General features: G+C 30.5%; 3 protein-coding genes across 5 annotated transcripts; 1 reads left to right on the top strand and 2 right to left on the bottom strand.

Moving 5' to 3' along the window:
- Nucleotides 1-1494: 1494 nt before the first annotated feature.
- gogo (thrombospondin-1 like protein golden goal) lies at nucleotides 1495-10352 on the bottom strand. Of its 3 annotated transcripts, none has more exons than XM_035867509.2 (17): nucleotides 9463-10352; nucleotides 8350-8771; nucleotides 8148-8245; nucleotides 7736-7961; nucleotides 7364-7565; nucleotides 7063-7284; nucleotides 6850-6999; nucleotides 6222-6570; nucleotides 6008-6138; nucleotides 5692-5937; nucleotides 5359-5614; nucleotides 5066-5290; nucleotides 4788-4968; nucleotides 4534-4704; nucleotides 4321-4462; nucleotides 4052-4250; nucleotides 1495-3973 (listed from the first exon to the last, which is right to left on the bottom strand). In XM_035867509.2, the coding sequence occupies exons 3-17, from the start codon at nucleotides 8206-8208 to the stop codon at nucleotides 2883-2885; spliced, it is 3852 nt and encodes a 1283-aa protein (XP_035723402.2). In that variant the 5' UTR covers nucleotides 8209-8245; nucleotides 8350-8771; nucleotides 9463-10352; the 3' UTR covers nucleotides 1495-2882. The 3 variants fall into 3 exon arrangements, with proteins under 3 accessions (XP_035723402.2, XP_035723391.1, XP_035723383.2); XM_035867498.2 differs by having other exon boundaries at nucleotides 1495-4250; nucleotides 4534-4624; nucleotides 4676-4704; XM_035867490.2 differs by having other exon boundaries at nucleotides 1495-4250.
- A 115-nt stretch (nucleotides 10353-10467) lies between these two features.
- On the bottom strand, nucleotides 10468-14452 carry LOC118441292 (SCY1-like protein 2). Its single transcript, XM_035865482.2, has 6 exons — nucleotides 13470-14452; nucleotides 13056-13394; nucleotides 12661-12963; nucleotides 12191-12578; nucleotides 11752-12127; nucleotides 10468-11648 (listed from the first exon to the last, which is right to left on the bottom strand). Exons 1-6 carry the CDS (start codon nucleotides 14130-14132, stop codon nucleotides 11132-11134), a joined length of 2586 nt encoding a protein of 861 aa, XP_035721375.1. The 5' UTR covers nucleotides 14133-14452; the 3' UTR covers nucleotides 10468-11131.
- A 108-nt stretch (nucleotides 14453-14560) lies between these two features.
- LOC118441300 (protein KRI1 homolog) lies at nucleotides 14561-18589 on the top strand. Its single transcript, XM_035865496.2, has 9 exons — nucleotides 14561-15539; nucleotides 15676-15782; nucleotides 15857-16240; nucleotides 16320-16636; nucleotides 16721-16902; nucleotides 16987-17237; nucleotides 17312-17575; nucleotides 17661-17818; nucleotides 17891-18589. The coding sequence occupies exons 1-9, from the start codon at nucleotides 15428-15430 to the stop codon at nucleotides 18546-18548; spliced, it is 2433 nt and encodes an 810-aa protein (XP_035721389.2). The 5' UTR covers nucleotides 14561-15427; the 3' UTR covers nucleotides 18549-18589.
- The last annotated feature ends 1164 nt before the right edge of the window (nucleotides 18590-19753 follow it).

Here is a 19753-nt window from a genome sequence, read left to right as displayed (position 1 = left end):
CGAATGATAATTATAAAAATATATTTGCCATGAAACGTATGAGTTACTAATTAATTAATAATAATTAATAGTAATTTACTAGTTGAATTTTAAATGTGTTTGAAATCGATATATCAATTTTGTTAAAGTAAAACGAGCACTTTAACAAAGGTTTAATAAATTTATTATAAAGCAGGACAAATGAGAAAAGCGCATTAAGGTACAAGATAAAAGCAAAAATCATATGATTTTCGCGAGTTTAGTATAAAAAAGGTATTATCTTATACGTATTATTTAATAGACAGGTCACAGATAGAGTATTTCGATCGTTCGATAAAACCTGCTTATTATCATGTCGATTATTTGGCAGGCAAAAAACAAATGATCATGTAAATTCGAACATATTACTTACTTATCGGTAATATAACATTGATTATAATACAAAAACAATATTTGTATATTAGTTTTCTTTTATCTTTTTTCTCGCGAATGGTTGTTACTCTTGAAATAGATCTTATCTTTTGCACAAATAGATTTCAATAAGAATATTATACGAATGTAATATTAATTCGAATGAATTGATGAATCTTGCTTAAATAACATATATCCCATGCGTATAAACATTAATGACATTTGTTTGCGATATTGGAAGTGCAAAATTTTCAAGTAAAATATAAATAAATATATACCTAAATCGTGTACGTGTCCTCCACGGTGAATGTTTGGTGTGCGTGTATATGTATAAATGTGATTGATGTATGTACAAATGCACTAAAAACATATAGATCTGTAATTTGTACCCTTTTTCATTATAAGATCAAATACATATAATCTGCGTTAACCTTACATATCTAAAATACATCTGATCGCAGGCATATCCCTGTGTTATAACCTATTATATACAGTTTCATAAAGTTTTTCTGTCATTTATTTGTTTGTTTTTTTTTTGTTTTTTTTTCTTCTTTTTCCTTTTATTTTTGTTTTTTTTTGTGTTTTTTTTTCTTGTTTATTTTTTCTCGTTTTTTTTTTCTTTTTTAATAATATTGCTCTTCTCTCCTAACACGTTATGGCAGTCTTAAGGCAAAATCTATATAATTCGCACGAGTTCCTGCATGTAACTCTTTTCTTCATCCTTTTCTTTTTTTTTTTTTTTCACAAAAAATTAAGCTAATGCTCTCACTCGGCTTGTGTCTACGTGAAGAGATCAATGTGTTAAGTAATTGATTAATTCTTTTATTTTCATTCTATATATATATATTTTTTTTTTCTGTCTAAGGCAGATGCATGTATTTTGCATCCAACTCATTCGTTCTTATCTAACTGAACTCGATTAACGATTCTAATGTTTATAATTTTTTCTTTTTTTCTTTTTTCTCTTTTCTTTTTTTCTTTTTCTCTTTCTTTTCTCTTTTTGTTCAGACGTTAATCAAATCACAAAATGTATCTTTTTTTTTTTCTTTTATATCCGATCGAAATTGATTAGATCGCCAATACTCGCATCGGAATTAAGTTTCCAAAAGCTTTAACACGCCAGGAACTTTTACCATAACGTATAATTAACTTGATTCAATTCCTTTTGATTTTATTTAAAATAAAAAATATTTTCATTATGTCTTATATTATCGCATATATATATATATATATATATATATATATATATATATATATATATAATAAGGCTCCTCCGTTGCCAATCATGTAATCGAAATTAAATCATTATTACTGAATCTCATTGTTTAGCTGATATGTTAGCGATAACATCAGTTTCAGAATCGATTTATATAGAAAATTTTCTGCATTTATTTTCTATCCTCTCGTGTATCTTCTCATATGACAAAGCAGAAGCCATTTGTTACTTTCCAAATTTTTTAATAGAAGAAGACATTAGAGGAGCCTCGAATTGGCTTCACTTGTTATCGAAGAAAATGAAAGATTCTTCCTCTATCGATTTACAGAGACTTTCGATACGTTCTGACGAAGATCGATTAAAGGGATGATGTATAGATTCCATATGAAGCCATTGAAAATGTATGGGCGCCCTGCACCCTATATACTATTTCATAGATATATTAAGTATTATATGATATAAATTCTTTTTTCAAATTCTCGCATGAAATAAGCGGTACGTATATTAATTAGATGAAAGCGAAATGGAATTCGAATGTTTTGAGAAAAAGTCAATGATTTTCTCATATTTAATCTAATAAGGTTGTAACGCCTCGTGATATGTTTACGATGTACTACTTCGTCCTACATGTTAATTAAGAAATTGAAATTCGAACATTTTTACATTAGAAGGAAGCATCGATAAAGTGTTAATCCTTTGATAATTCCATGGTTTCAACGAATGTACTATAAACGGATGAAATAGTACAATTAGCAACAATTCGTTAATCTCCTAAGGCACAGTCAATAATTCCTGCTTTTTAGATAGTTTGTTTGTTTGTTTTTTTAATTTTTTTTTTTTTTTATTTTTTATTATTCTCTTTAAATCTTGTTGTTCAACGTATCAAAAGTTCAGCAAAGTAGAGGAAGTATGGCGATCTATGTATGTACACATACAATTCAATTTCTTTTTCATTGGAATATCTATTAATTCTTAAAGGTTAATTGCAAGAACGATAACAATATTTCTATGAATCATTACGGTGTGCCACAGACACGTTGATTTTTTAACGTCGTAAGACGTTTGGGACGATCATTTTCTTACTATTGTAACGACAGATAAAGACGCTGTATACTTAATATTTACAGTTAAAAATTAATTCTTTGGCATATGAAATTAATAAGATCACAAAAATTGAAATTTCTTGGGACGGAGCTCTTTTCTCTTTAAAGGTGGCGAGTACGGCGAACATCCCTTATTTTTCTTTTTTGATTTTAACTATTTTGATTTGTATTCTTTATGTACTGGCTTTATTATCAATATACTCATCGTCCTCGTCCGCATATTTGATTTCGTTTTCAGACTCTCGAATTAAATCATAGAAAGACTCGTGCGATTCATCCTTCATATCCGTCTCTACTCCATAATCAGGACTTAGAATGTCTTCCTGAGGCAAAACTATTCTTTTTTTATCTACCTGCCTATGAACTTTAACCGGAGATTTTAAACACCCTCGCGAAAATTCCATCATAGGAATATTTACAATATCTAGATTCTTTTTATTTTCGCTTGGTTGAGTGAAATGCGTGAAATCTTTGTACTTGTACTGTACAACATTTGTTAAATCCAAATTTGAAAGGAACGATTTCGACTTCTCGTTGTCCTTTGTTTTCTCTAGATTCTGCTCGCTTTTCTTCTCATCCCCGACGGTCAATTCTTCGTTCTTTTTCTCGTCCTGAATAATACTAACCTTGGGCTTGTGTCCAATGTATGACAACAATTTGGAGTAACTCGTATCGTGACGATTTCGCTTAACGTTCAAAGGTGACTTTATATTCCTATCTTTTTCCTCTACCTGACCGACGCTATTATCGACACTATTGACGTTTGTCATGCCACTCCTGTTATTGTCTCTCGATGAATTTGGAAGATTCGCTTGTTTGATGGCTTCAGCCATCGATTGGTCGGCAGTCTTTTCCGGGGAAGTATCCAACTCACTTTTCGAAATTGCTGTTGAACTCTCGTAGAGCCGATTTGGAATAATATTCTGAAGTATCGTTCTATCTCTAAGTGCTTGCCCGGATAACGATTCCTCGCTCACTCTGATTCTAGAATCCTCGAGTATTCGATGAATAGGAAGTAGTCTTTCGATCAGCATTTCCTTACCATCATATGAGTCCTCGTCCGAAAGAAAATTTCCCTTAGAATCGCATCTTTTTAAAAACTCCTCGTCAAGTTGGTCGATATTAGGACAATTGCTTAGATTGGATTTGGATTCCTCAGCTCTCAACATTTTTATTCTTCTATACTCGCTGGGAGTTAAAGTCGCACCTTCCGTATCTAGCACCAGTCCTTCCCTTCCTAGTTGTCCTTCCATCAGATGACCGTCTACATTTTCCATGGGAATGATATCAGAATCCGTAGACAACAACGGTGGTATCCAGACTAAGAAAGCTGGGTCCATACCCAGATAGGAACCTGGAGCGGCTCCTGCGTTCGCAACATTGTAGTCATAGTAATCCAACTCCAGGTCCATTTCGGGATTAATTAGACTGAATTCCGATCCTGGCCCGTGAAGCAGACGTTCCCGATTTCGACGATCTTTCGTTTCCTTGCCGGTACGCAAAGTGGGTACATTCGAATAGATTCGTACCGGTGAAAATTCCTACAAGAAACAGGAATCTAGGAACAAGAATCTGACATGTTGTAAATTATTTTATAAATCTATATCATACCTTGCCTTGCAAAGCATTACTTGGATTATATTGACAAAGCTTTGGATTATTCGTACTATCATCCGATGCAATTTGAATTTTATTCTCATCTATCGTTGAATCTTGATCGGATGTAGGACTTTGTAATCCTAACGTTCGTAATCTATGAACGTGAGAATAAATTTTATTTCACCATTCCTATAATAAGAATTTTAACTAGACGTGAATACCTACTTCACAGGTCGAGCATACTTCACTTCAGGCTGACCAACAAAAACGATATTCGACATGAAAGATACGCTCTCGGTAATGTCCTTGCTAGAAACTATAGTATTTTGTGAGCCACTATCTTGCGAATCATTTAACTTCAATGTACCTGATTCTGCAGTAGTCTCGTCCTCGTACCTATTTTATATAAGATTTTCTTACTTACATTTTATGGTATATGAATGTCTATTGATCAATTTTATCGATAAGATATTACGTACTCCGCTTGAGTCTCAGAGCTATCATAATCTTCTTCCGCTCCGCAGGATGTATTCTCGAGCTTCGTATGATTAGGTGTACCTCTTCTGGACAATCCAACCAAAGAAACGACTTCGGAGATCAAAGTTGCGGAAGATAAAGCCTTCTCACGTCTCATTGTGCTTGGTCCAGAGTCGCTATATACTAAACAAAAAAGATATTAAAGAACATAACGAGGAACAATAAATTGATGCTAAAGTAAAACGACGTTCACAAAGAAATTATTTCGTCCGAGACTCACCGGAGTATTCGCTCAAATTATCCAAATCTTCGGCAATATGATATTTCCTATACTTAAAGGCAAATTGCAATGCTAGAGAAATAGATACGAAAAATATTAACATTAATAAAGACGCTGCAGCTAAGTGGGCAGGTGTCATCCAAAATATCCATTCACCAACAACGGACGTGGAATTACGTTTAAAAGGCACCGACATTAACGTTTGATTCCCTTCTCGTGGCTTATCTACAAATAATACAATAAAGCAAATGCAAACGTTACATATACGTACAAAGTTTTCTAAATATACATACAAAGAATAACAGCATGAGCTAAGAAACCACCGACGCAAGATTCACCAGCTGCTGTTATTTCGTCACTTGAAAATTCCAGTAGTAAATGTTCACCAGTAGAAATAACTGTTTTCGTTGGAGGAAGAGACTTATCAAAGGCTATATCTGTTAGAAGATCTGCGCTCAATGAATCACCGTCACGGACACGGAAATATTGCCCTGGACATGGAAACTGTGCTTGATCTACGTGCAGTCTGACTACAAAGTTTGGTCTTGCCTGTTTGCATTGCAAATATAAAAGAAAATTTCGATCAATATTATCGTTGAAATAACGTCATCTCGAGATGGACCTACCTCTACCAACCAAAACGATCGGCCAGGACAGGCCTGTGTATTAGCTGCTAAAATTTTTCTCGAATTTTCCTCTCCAAGAGTGATTAAACATCCACAACGACACTTTACTCCGATCTGTGCGGTAACTTCCGGTCGTATTGCTGCTAATTCAGCACCATGGTGACATTCCCAATCAGCCATATTCCATGTATCTCGTAAATCGAGCCATTGAGAACCACCACAGGATTCCGTCTCGACGGCTTTTCCCTAAAATAAAAAAAAGTTATTACGAATACAAATCAAACTCTGCAGCTGAATCAAGAAGAACGAATCAAACCTGACAAAATTTAGCACCGTATCTTGGCGGAGGAGTGTCGCAAAATCTATAACGATTGCGAATTCCACCGATGCAGGAACTGCTGCACGGTGTCCACGGACTCCACGGTCCCCAACCACCAGCATCATTTTCTGAACGTCAAAGAAACATATGTTAACGTATGAAAGAAACCATGTTACGATTCGTAATTGCTATATTCGTGAATATTACTGACCTTGAAGGGGAAATGTAGGGATACAAGAGAGTTTCACCTCGGCCATCGCCCCTGTGATAGCCTGGCTGACATAAACGAAACAATACTCGATGAATTTTTCCGTAAAAATGTCGCATTCGAAGGTCAATGTGTGTTTTCCTGGCATAGCTTTGAGCTCCGCTATATAATGAAGGGTGGAAGGTGGTGCAAGCGATCGAACGTCGGCCCTAAGGCGACCATAAACTCGCACACGATCCCCTTGTAATCGGCAAGATGGATATTCGAATATAACTGGCACTCCTCCTGATCCTTCGCAGGGATAAATCGATCGTGCATGGACACTGAAGACAAACTCTTCCGACCAATCAACCTACATAAAAAAATTTATAAAAATTTTTATACGATCAAATATTTTTGTGCATGTACGCTGAAGACAAACTCTTCCGACCAATCAACATACATAAAAAAATTTATAAAAATTTTTATACGATCAAATATTTTTTATGCGAAAAATATAGGCAATAAAAGAGCAAATGACAATGTCAATATATCTGATTCGCTCTTTCTTTTTTTTTTTTTTTATTTCTTTATGAATTATGTGTTCAATTTGTTATACATCCTTGATGATATACAAGAAACTATAACTTACTTTGATGTATGCACTCGTTGTTGGTGCATTAGGATTAACTGGAGATGCTTTCAATCTAAGAGCATAATCACCGGCAAGTCCAAAATACTCGCAACGTAGAATAATATGCTTTTGTGTTGGAAATCCTGTTATTTCATCATGATAAAGGACCTATGGTGGAATAATGAAGTATTACGTGTGTTACAATTTTTAATGTCTATTTTTTTCACTTACCTGCACACGACTTTTGTTTTGTGGATCACAGGCAATTGTACTGGAACCGCAATAAATTAATTGTAAAGTATATGCCGCAGCTGGAACCTTTTCGGAAGGTTCGCAAGAGATCTCGCTGTATCTTAATGTTGCTGAGATCGGTTCGTTTGGATAAGTTGTGAATCTTTGACGTTCCAAAAAGAGAGACGGCGTTGGCCACTTTACGTCTAAGGCATTGCTCATCTAAAGAAAAATGATTAACATTTATTTTTTATAGTTTTATCTGAAGATACTTGTCAAGACGATATTGAAGGATCAATACCTGAATGGTGGACAAATCGGCGATATCCGTAATCTTTGATGGTACTGTCGAAAGTTTATATTGAAGTTGCAAAGTATAAGTACCTCCTCTTGAAAAAAATCCACATGGTATCGTTAGAGTAACATTTTCACCCTTTTGTGGCAAAGTATCCAATGGAAACTCGCCGATTAATTCAGACGTGAGACCATCCAGAAATAATACCCTAAGATATATCGAATTTATAGAAATACATAAGTATTAAATAATCCGCAGAATTACATATGTAGGTCGTGCCAGTTCGATTTGTTCAAGGACGGAGTTGTATTCATTTTTTAAGAAAGAATCGTGATAATAAAAAAAAAAAAGAAAGTGTAAAGAAAAAGATAACTTTACCTTAAAACGAGAGGATTATCCGTCGTTGAATCAAAACTTTCAGTACTATTTTCTTCTTCGGTAATTTCTTTTTCCGTTTGAACTTCGGTGGGAATCGTGGAAAATCTTTCCTGTGACGATTCCAATATAAAAACTGTGAGATCGCCTGACAATGCAACGTGAGATGCAGGAACAATAACTTTGAGTAAAATTGGCTCGTTGAGACTCGCGATCGATCTTGATGTACCTATGATCAAATGATCGATCGATGAAAATGTAGCGCTAATTTTTCTGTTTCTTTTCTTTCTTCCTTTGAAACTATGTACATTTAAAGATCCTCAAAATTTGGAAATATTTTTACGTAAAAACGTAAAGACGGAGTATAGTGCATGCTTGGACTAATGACTGCGCGCATAAGCACGCAAATAATTACCACAGTTAAGGAGAAGAATAATCAATACTCCTAGCGTTGACCATTCAAATGACCAAGTCATCTCCACTTTCTCGACTTTGTTTTGCAGACGATGATCCCTATAAAATCATTCGATGTCATCCCGTTTATCATCTAACAATTTATCTAATTTACGAAACGAAAGATAATATTATTTCATACGATTAACATTGTAAGATCGTACCGATTGTTTTTGTTTTTCGTTTAAAAAAGTCGCAATTACATTTTCTTGCTAATCATATTACATTTCGCGAAACTTTCATAATAGTGATCCTTTTATTTGTTCTTTGAGAGAATAGAGATAGATACAATCTGTCTCGTTTTGTTTTTTAATTTATATTTTGAACGTTTTTCAAAATATTCTCGTTCAATTTACAACGGTACAATGTTCCCTGCTATGTTTCACACCCTGCATTGCGTGACAAGAGGAGACAGATTCATTACCGCCATGTTGAAAAATTTCTGTGGTCATTCTGGGCATTCGATCTTCGGAACTTGCAGAATCCTTTTCTTTTCTTTTCTTTATTTTCAACGTGAAAGGAAATTTTATTCTTTCTTAGTGTTTACTCGTTAAGTATGATGAATTCGCAGAGTATTGATTGTTCGCTGTGTTAGGATATAATAAAAGATTATATTTTATTATAAATTTTATTATAAAAAAATTATGCATTAATATATATATATATATATATATATATATATATATATATATATATATATATATATATATATAGATAACGCCACTCAAAATACAAAATTCTATTTTTAATTAATATAACTTGAGATAAACGATTTACTTATTGTAAAATCTGTGGTATGTTTTAAAAAAATTGTATCCATAATGATTTTCACTTTAAAAATTTTTTACTCTACTTATAATTATATCGTAATACTAAGATTATCAATTTCCGATATTATAAAAAGAGAATCTGCAACTTGTAATTAAACGATGAGTTGCGTGTATCACAGAATATACACGCAAAACATGATAAGAAAAAGTGAATTAAAAATGCATTGCATAATGCATTATACATATCTGGGAAGTTAAATGTATCCTATATTGTAATAAATTACTTTTTACTATATTTATTAAATAATTTCAGATATTATAGAATCGCTATTATATTACAGTAAAAAATATATTAAAATATATTATTTCAGTGTAATATATAAAAAATGTATATATTAATATAAAAATAAGAAAAAAACATTTTGTTTGAATACAAATTTTATATACCTTTAAACAATCTATCTATTAATTTGAAATATGATTTGTTAATAATAATTCTTTACTTACATTTATTGCATTCTCCCTGTCATATGATACACACCGATGTACACTCATCTTCCCAAGACGAAAGTTTCCCATCGTAATGAGAATTTATGTCGAAATTCCCATAAAAAAATAATTCGCATAAAATTATAAAAGTAAACGATATTCAAGCGCGTCCACGTTGACGTGTATATACTATAAATATTATCGGTCTAAGACAACAATATCGTATAATGTATGGAAAGACAAAAAGAACGATGGTGTACTATAAGCAACTTCTTGACAGGGAGAAGAGAAGGGCAATGGTAAGCCGTAGAGTTTACTGAAATCGATATCGAAAGGCGTATAGGATAAAATTACAAACGTCACAGGAGCACACACTTCTATGAAAATAAGATCTCTTTTTATCCTTTATAAAAAGAAAAGGAATATTTCGATGTTCATCGTATGAACGAATCAAAATGGCGAAAGCCATAAGAGAAATGTATTTAGTAAATAATCCGGTGGACGCTAGACGTCGACATATATACATAGACGTTAGGATGGAGTTAAACGTGAAAAAGTACTCCGTCGAGGTGACGCGCACGTTCGCAACTAAAGTTAGGGTGGAAGAGGCACCCCCTCTTTGCCAGTAATTCCCACCCCTTAGTCGCAAGGGTGCCGCCGCTTGTCGGGGGTGAGGATTATGACAGAAGGCTGCCTTCGATGAATGAACGCATGAACGGCTCCGATTCGCACGAGCCACACGCTCTCTCGGCAATTACGTTTTTCGAAAGAAAGTATGAAAAGGGTCGAACAATTAGTGTACACCCAGTAATGCCGCTCGAGTACGATTTCTTTTCATAGAAATAGTACCGTCGAGTGGATTGTTCTCTCGCGTCCAACTAATTGGACTTGCTTCCTATGTATGTACACGAACGGTCTTTTGAGTAATTATTTTCTATTTTTAGAAATTAATAATTTTTCATTACTATCAAAGAGAACAGAGTTACGGAAAGAATAAGGAAAATATTTTCTTAATGCGAGAAATATTAGTCAACTTTTTTTTACTCTTTACTAATCTTAATGTATTACATCGTCTTATTATTATTTTTAAAGAATAATAAATTTACTTTTTATTCAAAGTAGTATCATAGTATCAGTAAATTGTATAAATCGATAGAAAATATCGATTTATACAATCAATTCATAGGAGTTAAATTAGACAGAGAGTAATGTATTTAGAGATTACAAATATGACCAAATTCGTCAACCCTTTATGCCAATTACAATATAACATAATCATATCTCGATGGGTATCTATCACATAAATTAAAAAATTAAATAAATCATTAAATGAAATAATATCAATTATCGTGCTATATATTTCATGGATATGTATGGATATAAATTGTTGGCATGAATACCTATAATAGCGATTCTGTAATAATGATGCAAATTTATTTAAATAATCAAATTGAATTCTTCTGAAATTCTGATTTTATAATTATTCTAGTACGAAAACTGAAGCGTTTTTAATCTTTTTTTTTGTGATAACTGGAATGATCTATCAGAATTTAATAGTACATATGTATTATTCTTTCAAATAATCATTCAAATGTATTAAAATTCTAGACAAAACGATTATTTATATCGTTAAACAATTAATCATAATTTGTATCGTGAATTTAATATTGCACATAATTTTTATTCACTAACTAAGTAGGTCCATAATATCTTGATTAGATAAATTCGTTTTTGTTTGAATTTGTAAATTAGGTGGTGAAGCCATTGGTTGAAGTATCTGAGAATTTACTTTTGACCCATATTCTGTCTTCCTTGTAAGATTCGTTTGTGGAGCCCAACTTGAATTTAAATTATTAGGAGATGTCATCATGTTCCATGAAGTTTGATTCGAATTCCAATTTGTAGATGAAGTAGTATTATTCATGGTCCAATTCATCATTTGACTTGACATGGGTGATGTCAAAAATTGTGAATTTAATTGATTTGCATTATGATTATTCCATGTTGTATTTAAATTTTGACCAATATAATTTGATTGTGAATTCGGAGACTTAGATGCTGATAAATTTAATTCATCTAAATTATTTTTCAGTAACGTTGCTGTTAAATCTTTAGGTTGTGGCTTGAAAATTGATGAGATTGTTTTCGGCGTTAATGGCTCTTGAGATTGTAATCTTTGATGAGTTTCTTGTTGTTGTGCCAATCTAAATTAAAATAAAAATGTATTATAAAAGTACACATTGTGTATATTTTGTTATATGCATATAAGATTAATTTTATATTGAACATCATTTTTTATGATTATACCTAAACTTTTCTTCTATTGTTAATCCATTCTCCATACCAACACACTGTTTTACCATATTTATCGATGGTTTCTGTGCTGTTACATTGATATCATTTAATATATTTTGTTGTGGGAATGTAATCTGTGTTGTTGCTGATAGTTCTTTTTCAAACTGTTGTGTCTCACGTCGCACAGCATCTAGTTGTTTAAGAGCTTCTCTATGTTCTGTAGTTACTCTATTAATCATATCGATCACCAATGTAGAAAGTGTTTCAAATTGTGATGAGCTAAGGTTTTGCTCTATACAAAGTGGCAACAAAAAAGGTAATACTTTTGTTGCTAATATTTCTTTACTAATGCCCATTTTGCTATGTGTCAATAATAATCTATATATTCCTAAAAACAAATAAACATATTTAAAATAATATTATAGTAAAATATATACTATAAATAACATACCTATAATAGCCATTAAAATAGCAGGTTCTCCTGTATGAGGAATTTCTTGAAGAAGTGGCAATATCTCATCATAAACCAACCAGCGGTCAAAATTTGGCAACATTTTTGCAAGACATAATAAACAGTTAACACGAATTCCTAAAGTTGCACTACCATTTGTTTTTTTATTTAAACAAATCTTTTTTATTTTAGGTAGTATTGCATTTTTCATAACTGGTCCTTCAATCATGGTTACTATGTTTGGCAATGCTGTTAAACAAAGTTCTTGAAGTTGTTCCCATCCTGATTCTAAAGCGCGCGTAAGCATAGGAACTATATCACTTTTAATAACATCTGCAGGACACAACTTTAAAAGCAAATTTACTTGTTGCATTAGCACTAGACTGATCTATAAAAAGTAATGGAATAAATTAAAAGAAATGTATAATAAAACGAATTGTAACAATATTATTAAAGAAATAATATTTCACCTGTGGTGGATCCTCTAATGCAAGAACAGGTTTTAAATTAGGAAGAATATGTTCTCTGAATTCTTCTATCTCACAAGATTCCATAACTTGTAAAATGCTTGGTAATACGAATGGGATCATTGGTGGATTTACCAATTCTTTATACAATGATGGTAATACTCTATGAAGTATGACACGATGTGGTAGTTGTTTTAAAACTTGTGGAAGACCTTTATAAAATTGTGACTTTTGGAGATTATCCCATTGAAATAATTTGTCCAAATAATTCAATGTTTTGACTCCGATATCCATAAAATATTCGATCTAAATTATATGATCATATGTTAAAAATAAAATATATTTGTATTATATCATTGTAAGTGAATTTAAAGTAAATATTTTTAAATAATATCTACCTTAATAAATTGATGGGGATCTGGCCTTAATTCAGGGCTATGACTTAACATTAGTTTAGCAGTATCTCTTAGATTTTCTGGAACTGAAAATAATTTAGACGACACAGCAGATCCTTTAAAACTTTCTAAGAAACGTTTACACCTGGACAAATCATTTTGTGATTCATGAAGTGGACGATTATCTGGAGAATGTATAACATAAATTAACATGCCTAAAGAAAATATGTCACTTGATGGACTATTACTGCTTGCCAATATGCATTCAGGAGCTTGATAATCTAGTTGAGGGCATGTTACATATGGAGCGGTAGGATCATATTCTGTATATGACCAACTTGGCTAAAAGCAAATATAAATATAGAATAATTAATAAAATTAATCTAATTTATACGTGATTTATTTAATATAATTTACCTGTTTGCTATCTGTATTTTGATTCAAGGCACAAAAATCAAAACCAAATATTTTCCATACACCATGTGAATTAATAACTATTGATTCAGGACACAAATTTTGATGTAGAAGCTTTACATCCCCATGTAAAAATGCAAGTCCTTCGCCAAGTTGTAAGAGCCCATAACGTATTTCAATATCAAGAAGTTTATAATTCCTTAGGTTTGTCGGAAGCGGTTGTGGAACATTTTCCAAATTACCTAATGCATTAGCTAAGCTAGCAAAGACCGGTTCAGTAGCAAATGCAAGACTGTCTCTTGATTCTTCAAGTGGATGTTGAACAGTTAATATTTGTGGATGTCTTAATTTTGTTAACTGCATTATTCCACGCTTTAACGTTTCCAATATAAGTTCTCTATCTGTTTTCGATGACCATCTTTCCAGAATACGTTTTTCAAATAAAAATATAGCTGCTTCTTGCTTCGTTGACTTTTTGTAACCACTATAAACCTTCCATAATAAACCTGGTCCTGCACTAGCTATATGAGCAATTACTTCGAATTCTCTAGTTACAGGATTACCAGGTAGAACACTGGATAATTGCGAAAGGCCATATGCTGTATTATGTACAGTATTAGTAATAGTATTGCTTACGGTATTTCTTAATTTGGTTAGAACATCCATTTTAATATTTTATATAAAAAGATTGATAGATCATATAATATTTTTGATAATAATCTAAACTGATTTTTATTACTTTCACAAAAAACTTAATTAAACTTATTAATATTTTCTTTATCGAAATTCCCTTCGATAACTTACAAATTGTTCGAACTGTCACTTAACAAACAAATTGATTCTGCTGTATCGTATGAGTCACCTGTCAGGATTACTCTTAATATTTGATTCCTTTCTAGGAACAATTGTTTTTTACTGAATAAGTTTTAGTTTACTGATAAGATAATATTTGTACAATAGATAATAGATTATTACAGATTTTACTTATAAACACATAAGATTGTTCAATGCCTTTCGCTTATAGTAAACGCGATTCTAGCGACACGTATGGACAAAATATGAACTACAAGCGCAATAGGGAAACCGTTCTCAATATGTGATCATTGATTGGTGTATACGTTTAGGTTATATCACTCTTTCTCGTAATGTAACAATCGACCTAGCTGTGAAAGAAATTTTTGTATATAATAAAAAAAAAGCAAAAATTATACGCCAAATTATATTTTTATGAAGATAGGTTAATTGTAAAGTGTTTGCTTATAACATAATTCAACTTATTGAAGGGCTATTTAAACAGCCATTAACTCAAAACATAATAGCAACAACAATAGAAAGAAAATAAATGCATATATTGAATTACGAAATATGTAAATATAATGGTAAAAATAAATAGAATAAAAAATATTATATTACTATCGAAGTATAATTAAAAATATAAAATGTAAGTACTTTAATGTTTATCATTATTGTTGATCAAAGAAATTTACATTGCTGAAACAGAAATCTTCGATACCGAATAATGGTAATATTGTTCAAAGATTTGTTTATTATAGAGAGATGTGATTCTTACTCGTTGGAATGTAAAGAAAAGCTTTAATAATTAAACAGTTAATCATTTATTTCATGAATATTTCACTTAATCTTATAGTAATACAATTTACATTAATATAAACTTGTAAGATTTATTTACATTTCTAGTGTAAAGACAATTTCAGAGAAGTATTTTATTGCTGATAAATTAATATTAATTCTAAATTATTTAAAAAATTTTTTTATTACATATGTGTGTAAGTACTTACATTAGTAGTATTGATATTTGTAATGATGTCACTGCTTTGGAGGCGCTGTACAGAACACATGGCAGATTTAACCTGATCTAATCTAAATGGCAAAGTAGAATAGTGTATGAAAATATATCTATTTTTTAATTTGTAAAAAATATTTTATGTATTTGATTGACAATGCCAACATTATTTATTGGTGATAATTCCGACTCTGATAAAGAGTTAAAAGTAAATACGGATTATGCTCAGAATTATGATAATTTTCGTAAAAAGGAAGAACTTAATAAGTGTAAGTATTTATAATTGAATATATTGCTATATATATATATATATGCTATATATGCTATATATATATATATATATATATATATATATTTATTTATTTTTAATAAATATTAAATATTTTATTTATGTTAATAATACAGTGAAAACAAAGTATGGTGTAGATTTGAATACTGCTGTAAGTTTAGATGATGAAGAAGCAGAATCCGATTCTAGTTCCAGTTCTTCTGAAGAAGATAGCGAAGGAGATGTATGTGATAAAATTTTAATATTTATTTAATAACAATTTTTATCTTTTATTAATTTGATATCGATTAATTTTAGAAATTAAATGAACAATTCGATAAAGAATTCTATAGAACGTTAGCTCGTTTAAAGAAAAAAGATCCTCTTATTTATGATAAAAAGACAACATTTTTTAATAACGTAGAAGATCAAGCTAATGAAGCAGAAAAAAATGAAGAAAAGAAAAAGAAGAAAAAGGAAAAAGTTATGTTTCTAAGAGACTATGAACGTAAAATCATAACTGAAAGAGAAGGAAAATACAGTGATACTGAAGATGAAATTGAGATAGAACAGAAGAAAGATCCAACATATACAGAGGAAGAACGTTTACTTAAAGAAAGTTTTAAGAAAGCATTTAATGATGAAGATGAAGATACTGAGCTCTTAAAGCCAAAGGAAAAAAGTGAAACAGAGAAACAGCAGGTAAATTAATTATTGTATTTATTCTGAAATAGAAATTATGATAGTTATTCTACACATTAAATGTCTTATGATTATACAGGAAGAAGAAGCTTATAAAGAATGGTTAAAAGGACAACAAAAGGATATCGATCCTAAAGAACAAGAAGAATTGAAATCATTGCGTGATTTTTGGACTGATCCTAAATTAGACCCAAATGAAAAGTTTTTAAGAGATTATGTGCTTAATCAGAAATTTTTAAATAAAGAATCTTCTATTGAAGATTTAAATTATAATGAAATGGTTCATGACAGTGATGAAAATTTGTCAGAAGATGAAAATCAAATAAATAAGCAAGAAGAATTTGAACATAAATACAATTTTAGGTTTGAAGAACCTGATCAAGAATTTATTAAAAGGTATATGATTATTAATAATCATATAATAAGTAATCCTAGTTAATTATAATTATTAATTTCTTTATTTATAATTTATTTTTATAGGTATCCACGGACAATGGAGAGCTCACTTAGAAAAAAAGATACTCGCAGAGCACAAAAGAGAGTAGAATTGAAAAAAAGAAAACAAGAAGAAAAAATACGGAAGAAGGAGGAATTAAAACAATTAAAGGCATTAAAAAGGAAAGAAATAGAAGAGAAAATAGAAAAACTTAAAGAAATAACAGGTATAAAATATAAGTGAAAGTATTACAATGATATTTATTATAATAAAAAGTTATTGGATTGATAGTTTATTGCTTTGCTTATAGGAAATGATGATATACATTTTAATGATATTGATTTGGAAGGAGATTTTGATCCAGCAGAACATGATCGAAAGATGACAGAGATTTTTGATGAAGAATATTATGCTGTACTAGAAGATGATATAAAGCCTGAATTTCCAGATATTGATGAAGAATTAGGGGTTGATAAAAATTGGGACGATTTTGATCCCCATGTCGATGAAATTGTTGATAATGAATATGATACACCACATTGTGAAGATCCAGACTTCAATGTAACGATTTTATATACTGCATTATTAACTTACAATATATATCATAGTGTTAATTTTGCATGTTTTGATATTAGATGGATGCAGATTACGATGCGACACAGAACTTTCAATCAGAATTAGTGGAAGGGACGAAAAAGAAAAAACGAAGAAGACGTACTAGATTTGCTGAAATTATAGCAAAAGAAAAACCAAAATTTGATCCAATGAAACATCCATCCTATGAGGAATACTTTGATCAGTATTATGGATTAGATTATGAGGATGTAATTGGTGATCTACCATGTAGATTTAAATATAGGAAAGTTGTTCCAAATGACTATGGTTTAACAGTTGAAGAGGTAAACAACAAGTGTTCAAATGTATAAATATAGACAAATAATGTCACTTCAAATATTTAATGAAATTATTTTATTTTTTAATAAGATATTAACGGCTGATGATAAAGAATTAAACAAATGGTGTTCATTGAAAAAAGCTTTACAGTATAAGCCTGAACACGTAGAACAAACGCATGTCAAGGAATATCAGCGAAAGGCTCAGAATGAGGCACTAAAACGAAAAATACTTAAAAGTTTATATGCGTAAGTATTTTTGATACATAATGTATTTATATTATTTCATTTTTATGTATAATTATTTTATAATTATGATAGTCCTGAAGAGCCCGAAGTATCTAATGAAAGTGATGAAACGAAAACGAACGAAACAAAAACGAAACGTCGACGTAAAAAGAAGAATTCTATTATATCTAACGATGTTACACCTAATAATATTCATTCGGAAGATACGAAAAATAATAATAACGATACTGTTCAAATATTAGTTAACGAAAATGTGGAAACGAAAGAAATTACGAAAGTATTACATGAAGATGAAAATACGACAGTTACCAATATTACAGAATCGAAAAATAATAAAAAGCGAAAGCGAAAGAAAAAAGAACATTCCAATGAAATTGAATCCAAGAAAATAAAAACAAACGATACCGTTTACAATAATTTAATAAAAGATATTAAAAATGTTCAACAGAATGCTGTCGAAAAAATGGAAATAGATTCGAAGATCGATAAGAAACACGTTGAAAAAGCGGTATCAAATGTAAAGACAATTTCTAATGAATTTAATTCGAATAAAAAACATACTATTCAGAAAACAAAGAAATCCAAAATAGGTAAAAAGAAATTTAAAAAGAATAAAAAAGACGAACCAAATAGTCAAATAGCTGCATTAGATGCATCTAGATTGAAAATGTATGGAATAAATGCGAAGAAATTAAAAAACAAATTAAAATATGGAAAACAGAAATTATAATTCTTATAATTTTTAATTATAAATTTGTAAATAAAATTTTATTAAGGCTGTTTATTAACCCTGCTTTTATAATGGTTTACACCAACAATGAAAACAGACGTAATTCTTGACCGATTTTGATGGATAAGATTTCATTTTAAAGACGAAGGATTAATCTAGGACCCTACTTTTTTGAATTTTTAAAAAAGCTTTATTTTCTTTGAAAAAAAATTATGTTAAAAATGATATTTTTTAAAATTTAAATAAAACGGGGTCCTAAATTACTCTCTAAATAAGATCTTCGTCTTTAAAGTAAGGCCTTGTCCATCAAAATTGATCAAGAATCATTCATGTTCTCATTGTTGGCGTAAATACTGTTTTCGACATTTTTCGTCAAGAAAAAGTTTTTTACCGTAGCGCTCCTCGAAATTTACGGTAAAAGAGAAGCACTTATTTACACTATTGATTTCCATATTGCACATGAATGAGATATGTTTGTTTTGTTCGAGTGATTGGTTGTAAGTAATTAATAGAAGAGCATTAAGTGATCCTAAGTAAATTTCTTCGGAGATTTACTCGTGAATGGTTCCTGTTTTTTTTTTTTAATTTATTTATTAAACTATGATAAAGTCTTTTTGTTCAAATACGTTTATAATTATTTCAAATTTTGAATATTTTAATGCATTTCTAAATATTTTTCTCGTGCAGAAATAATAAAGAAACGATATTTATGAATTCTAATAAAGAATGAGGACGAAGACATTCACGATAGATAGTTTCTGGATTATAATGGATACTGTGTATGATTTGCTATAATTAAAATAATCGTTTGTAAGGAGGGTCTAAAGGTTTGTTTTATATTTTTAAATAACAATCAATTAAATATTTAATCAATTTTAATTGATAAAAGAAAAGTCTCAATAGAGTCATTACTTTTGAAAAAAAAATATCGAGTAGAGTCATTGGTTTAAAAAGAAAAAAGTAGAATAGAGTCATTGCTAAGCAATAAAAAGATTTGTAGAATCACAGCATATATTGTGAATCTATTACTTAGAATATATTAATCATTTTTTTAATCAAATAATAAATATTAATCAAATAATAAATTAATTTCCGTTTCTTTTATGCCTCGAGAAGGTATTTCTCGAAAAGATAGTAATGAGTTTCTATTCAAAGAGATAAGTCTTTGTTTTTCAAATATGTTGTGTTATGGCTTTCTCCCATGT

The sequence above is a fragment of the Vespa mandarinia genome, chromosome 2, assembly GCF_050613455.1.
Source record: "Vespa mandarinia isolate Hongniang chromosome 2, ASM5061345v1, whole genome shotgun sequence".
Lineage (NCBI taxonomy): Eukaryota > Metazoa > Arthropoda > Insecta > Hymenoptera > Vespidae > Vespa > Vespa mandarinia.
Note: the sequence above shows the minus strand (reverse complement) of the source record. Positions and strands in the feature narration are given on the sequence as shown.

Bases quoted from the DNA above. Each gene is read 5' to 3' on its own strand.
- gogo (XM_035867490.2), bottom strand. From the start codon at position 8,208: ATGACTTGGTCATTTGAATGGTCAACGCTAGGAGTATTGATTATTCTT. The intron at 7,566-7,735 runs GTAAAGTTATCT...GATATATCTTAG, and splicing joins GATAATCCTCTCGTTTTAAG to GGTATTATTTCTGGATGGTC. The intron at 5,938-6,007 runs GTTTGATTCGTT...TTTTTATTTTAG, and splicing joins ACGGTGCTAAATTTTGTCAG to GGAAAAGCCGTCGAGACGGA.
- LOC118441292 (XM_035865482.2), bottom strand. From the start codon at position 14,132: ATGGATGTTCTAACCAAATTAAGAAATACCGTAAGCAATACTATTACT. The intron at 12,964-13,055 runs GTAGATATTATT...CATATAATTTAG, and splicing joins ATCCCCATCAATTTATTAAG to ATCGAATATTTTATGGATAT. The intron at 12,128-12,190 runs GTATGTTATTTA...ATTTGTTTTTAG, and splicing joins TATTTTAATGGCTATTATAG to GAATATATAGATTATTATTG.
- LOC118441300 (XM_035865496.2), top strand. From the start codon at position 15,428: ATGCCAACATTATTTATTGGTGATAATTCCGACTCTGATAAAGAGTTA. The intron at 15,540-15,675 runs GTAAGTATTTAT...TTAATAATACAG, and splicing joins AAAGGAAGAACTTAATAAGT to TGAAAACAAAGTATGGTGTA. The intron at 15,783-15,856 runs GTATGTGATAAA...GATTAATTTTAG, and splicing joins AAGAAGATAGCGAAGGAGAT to AAATTAAATGAACAATTCGA.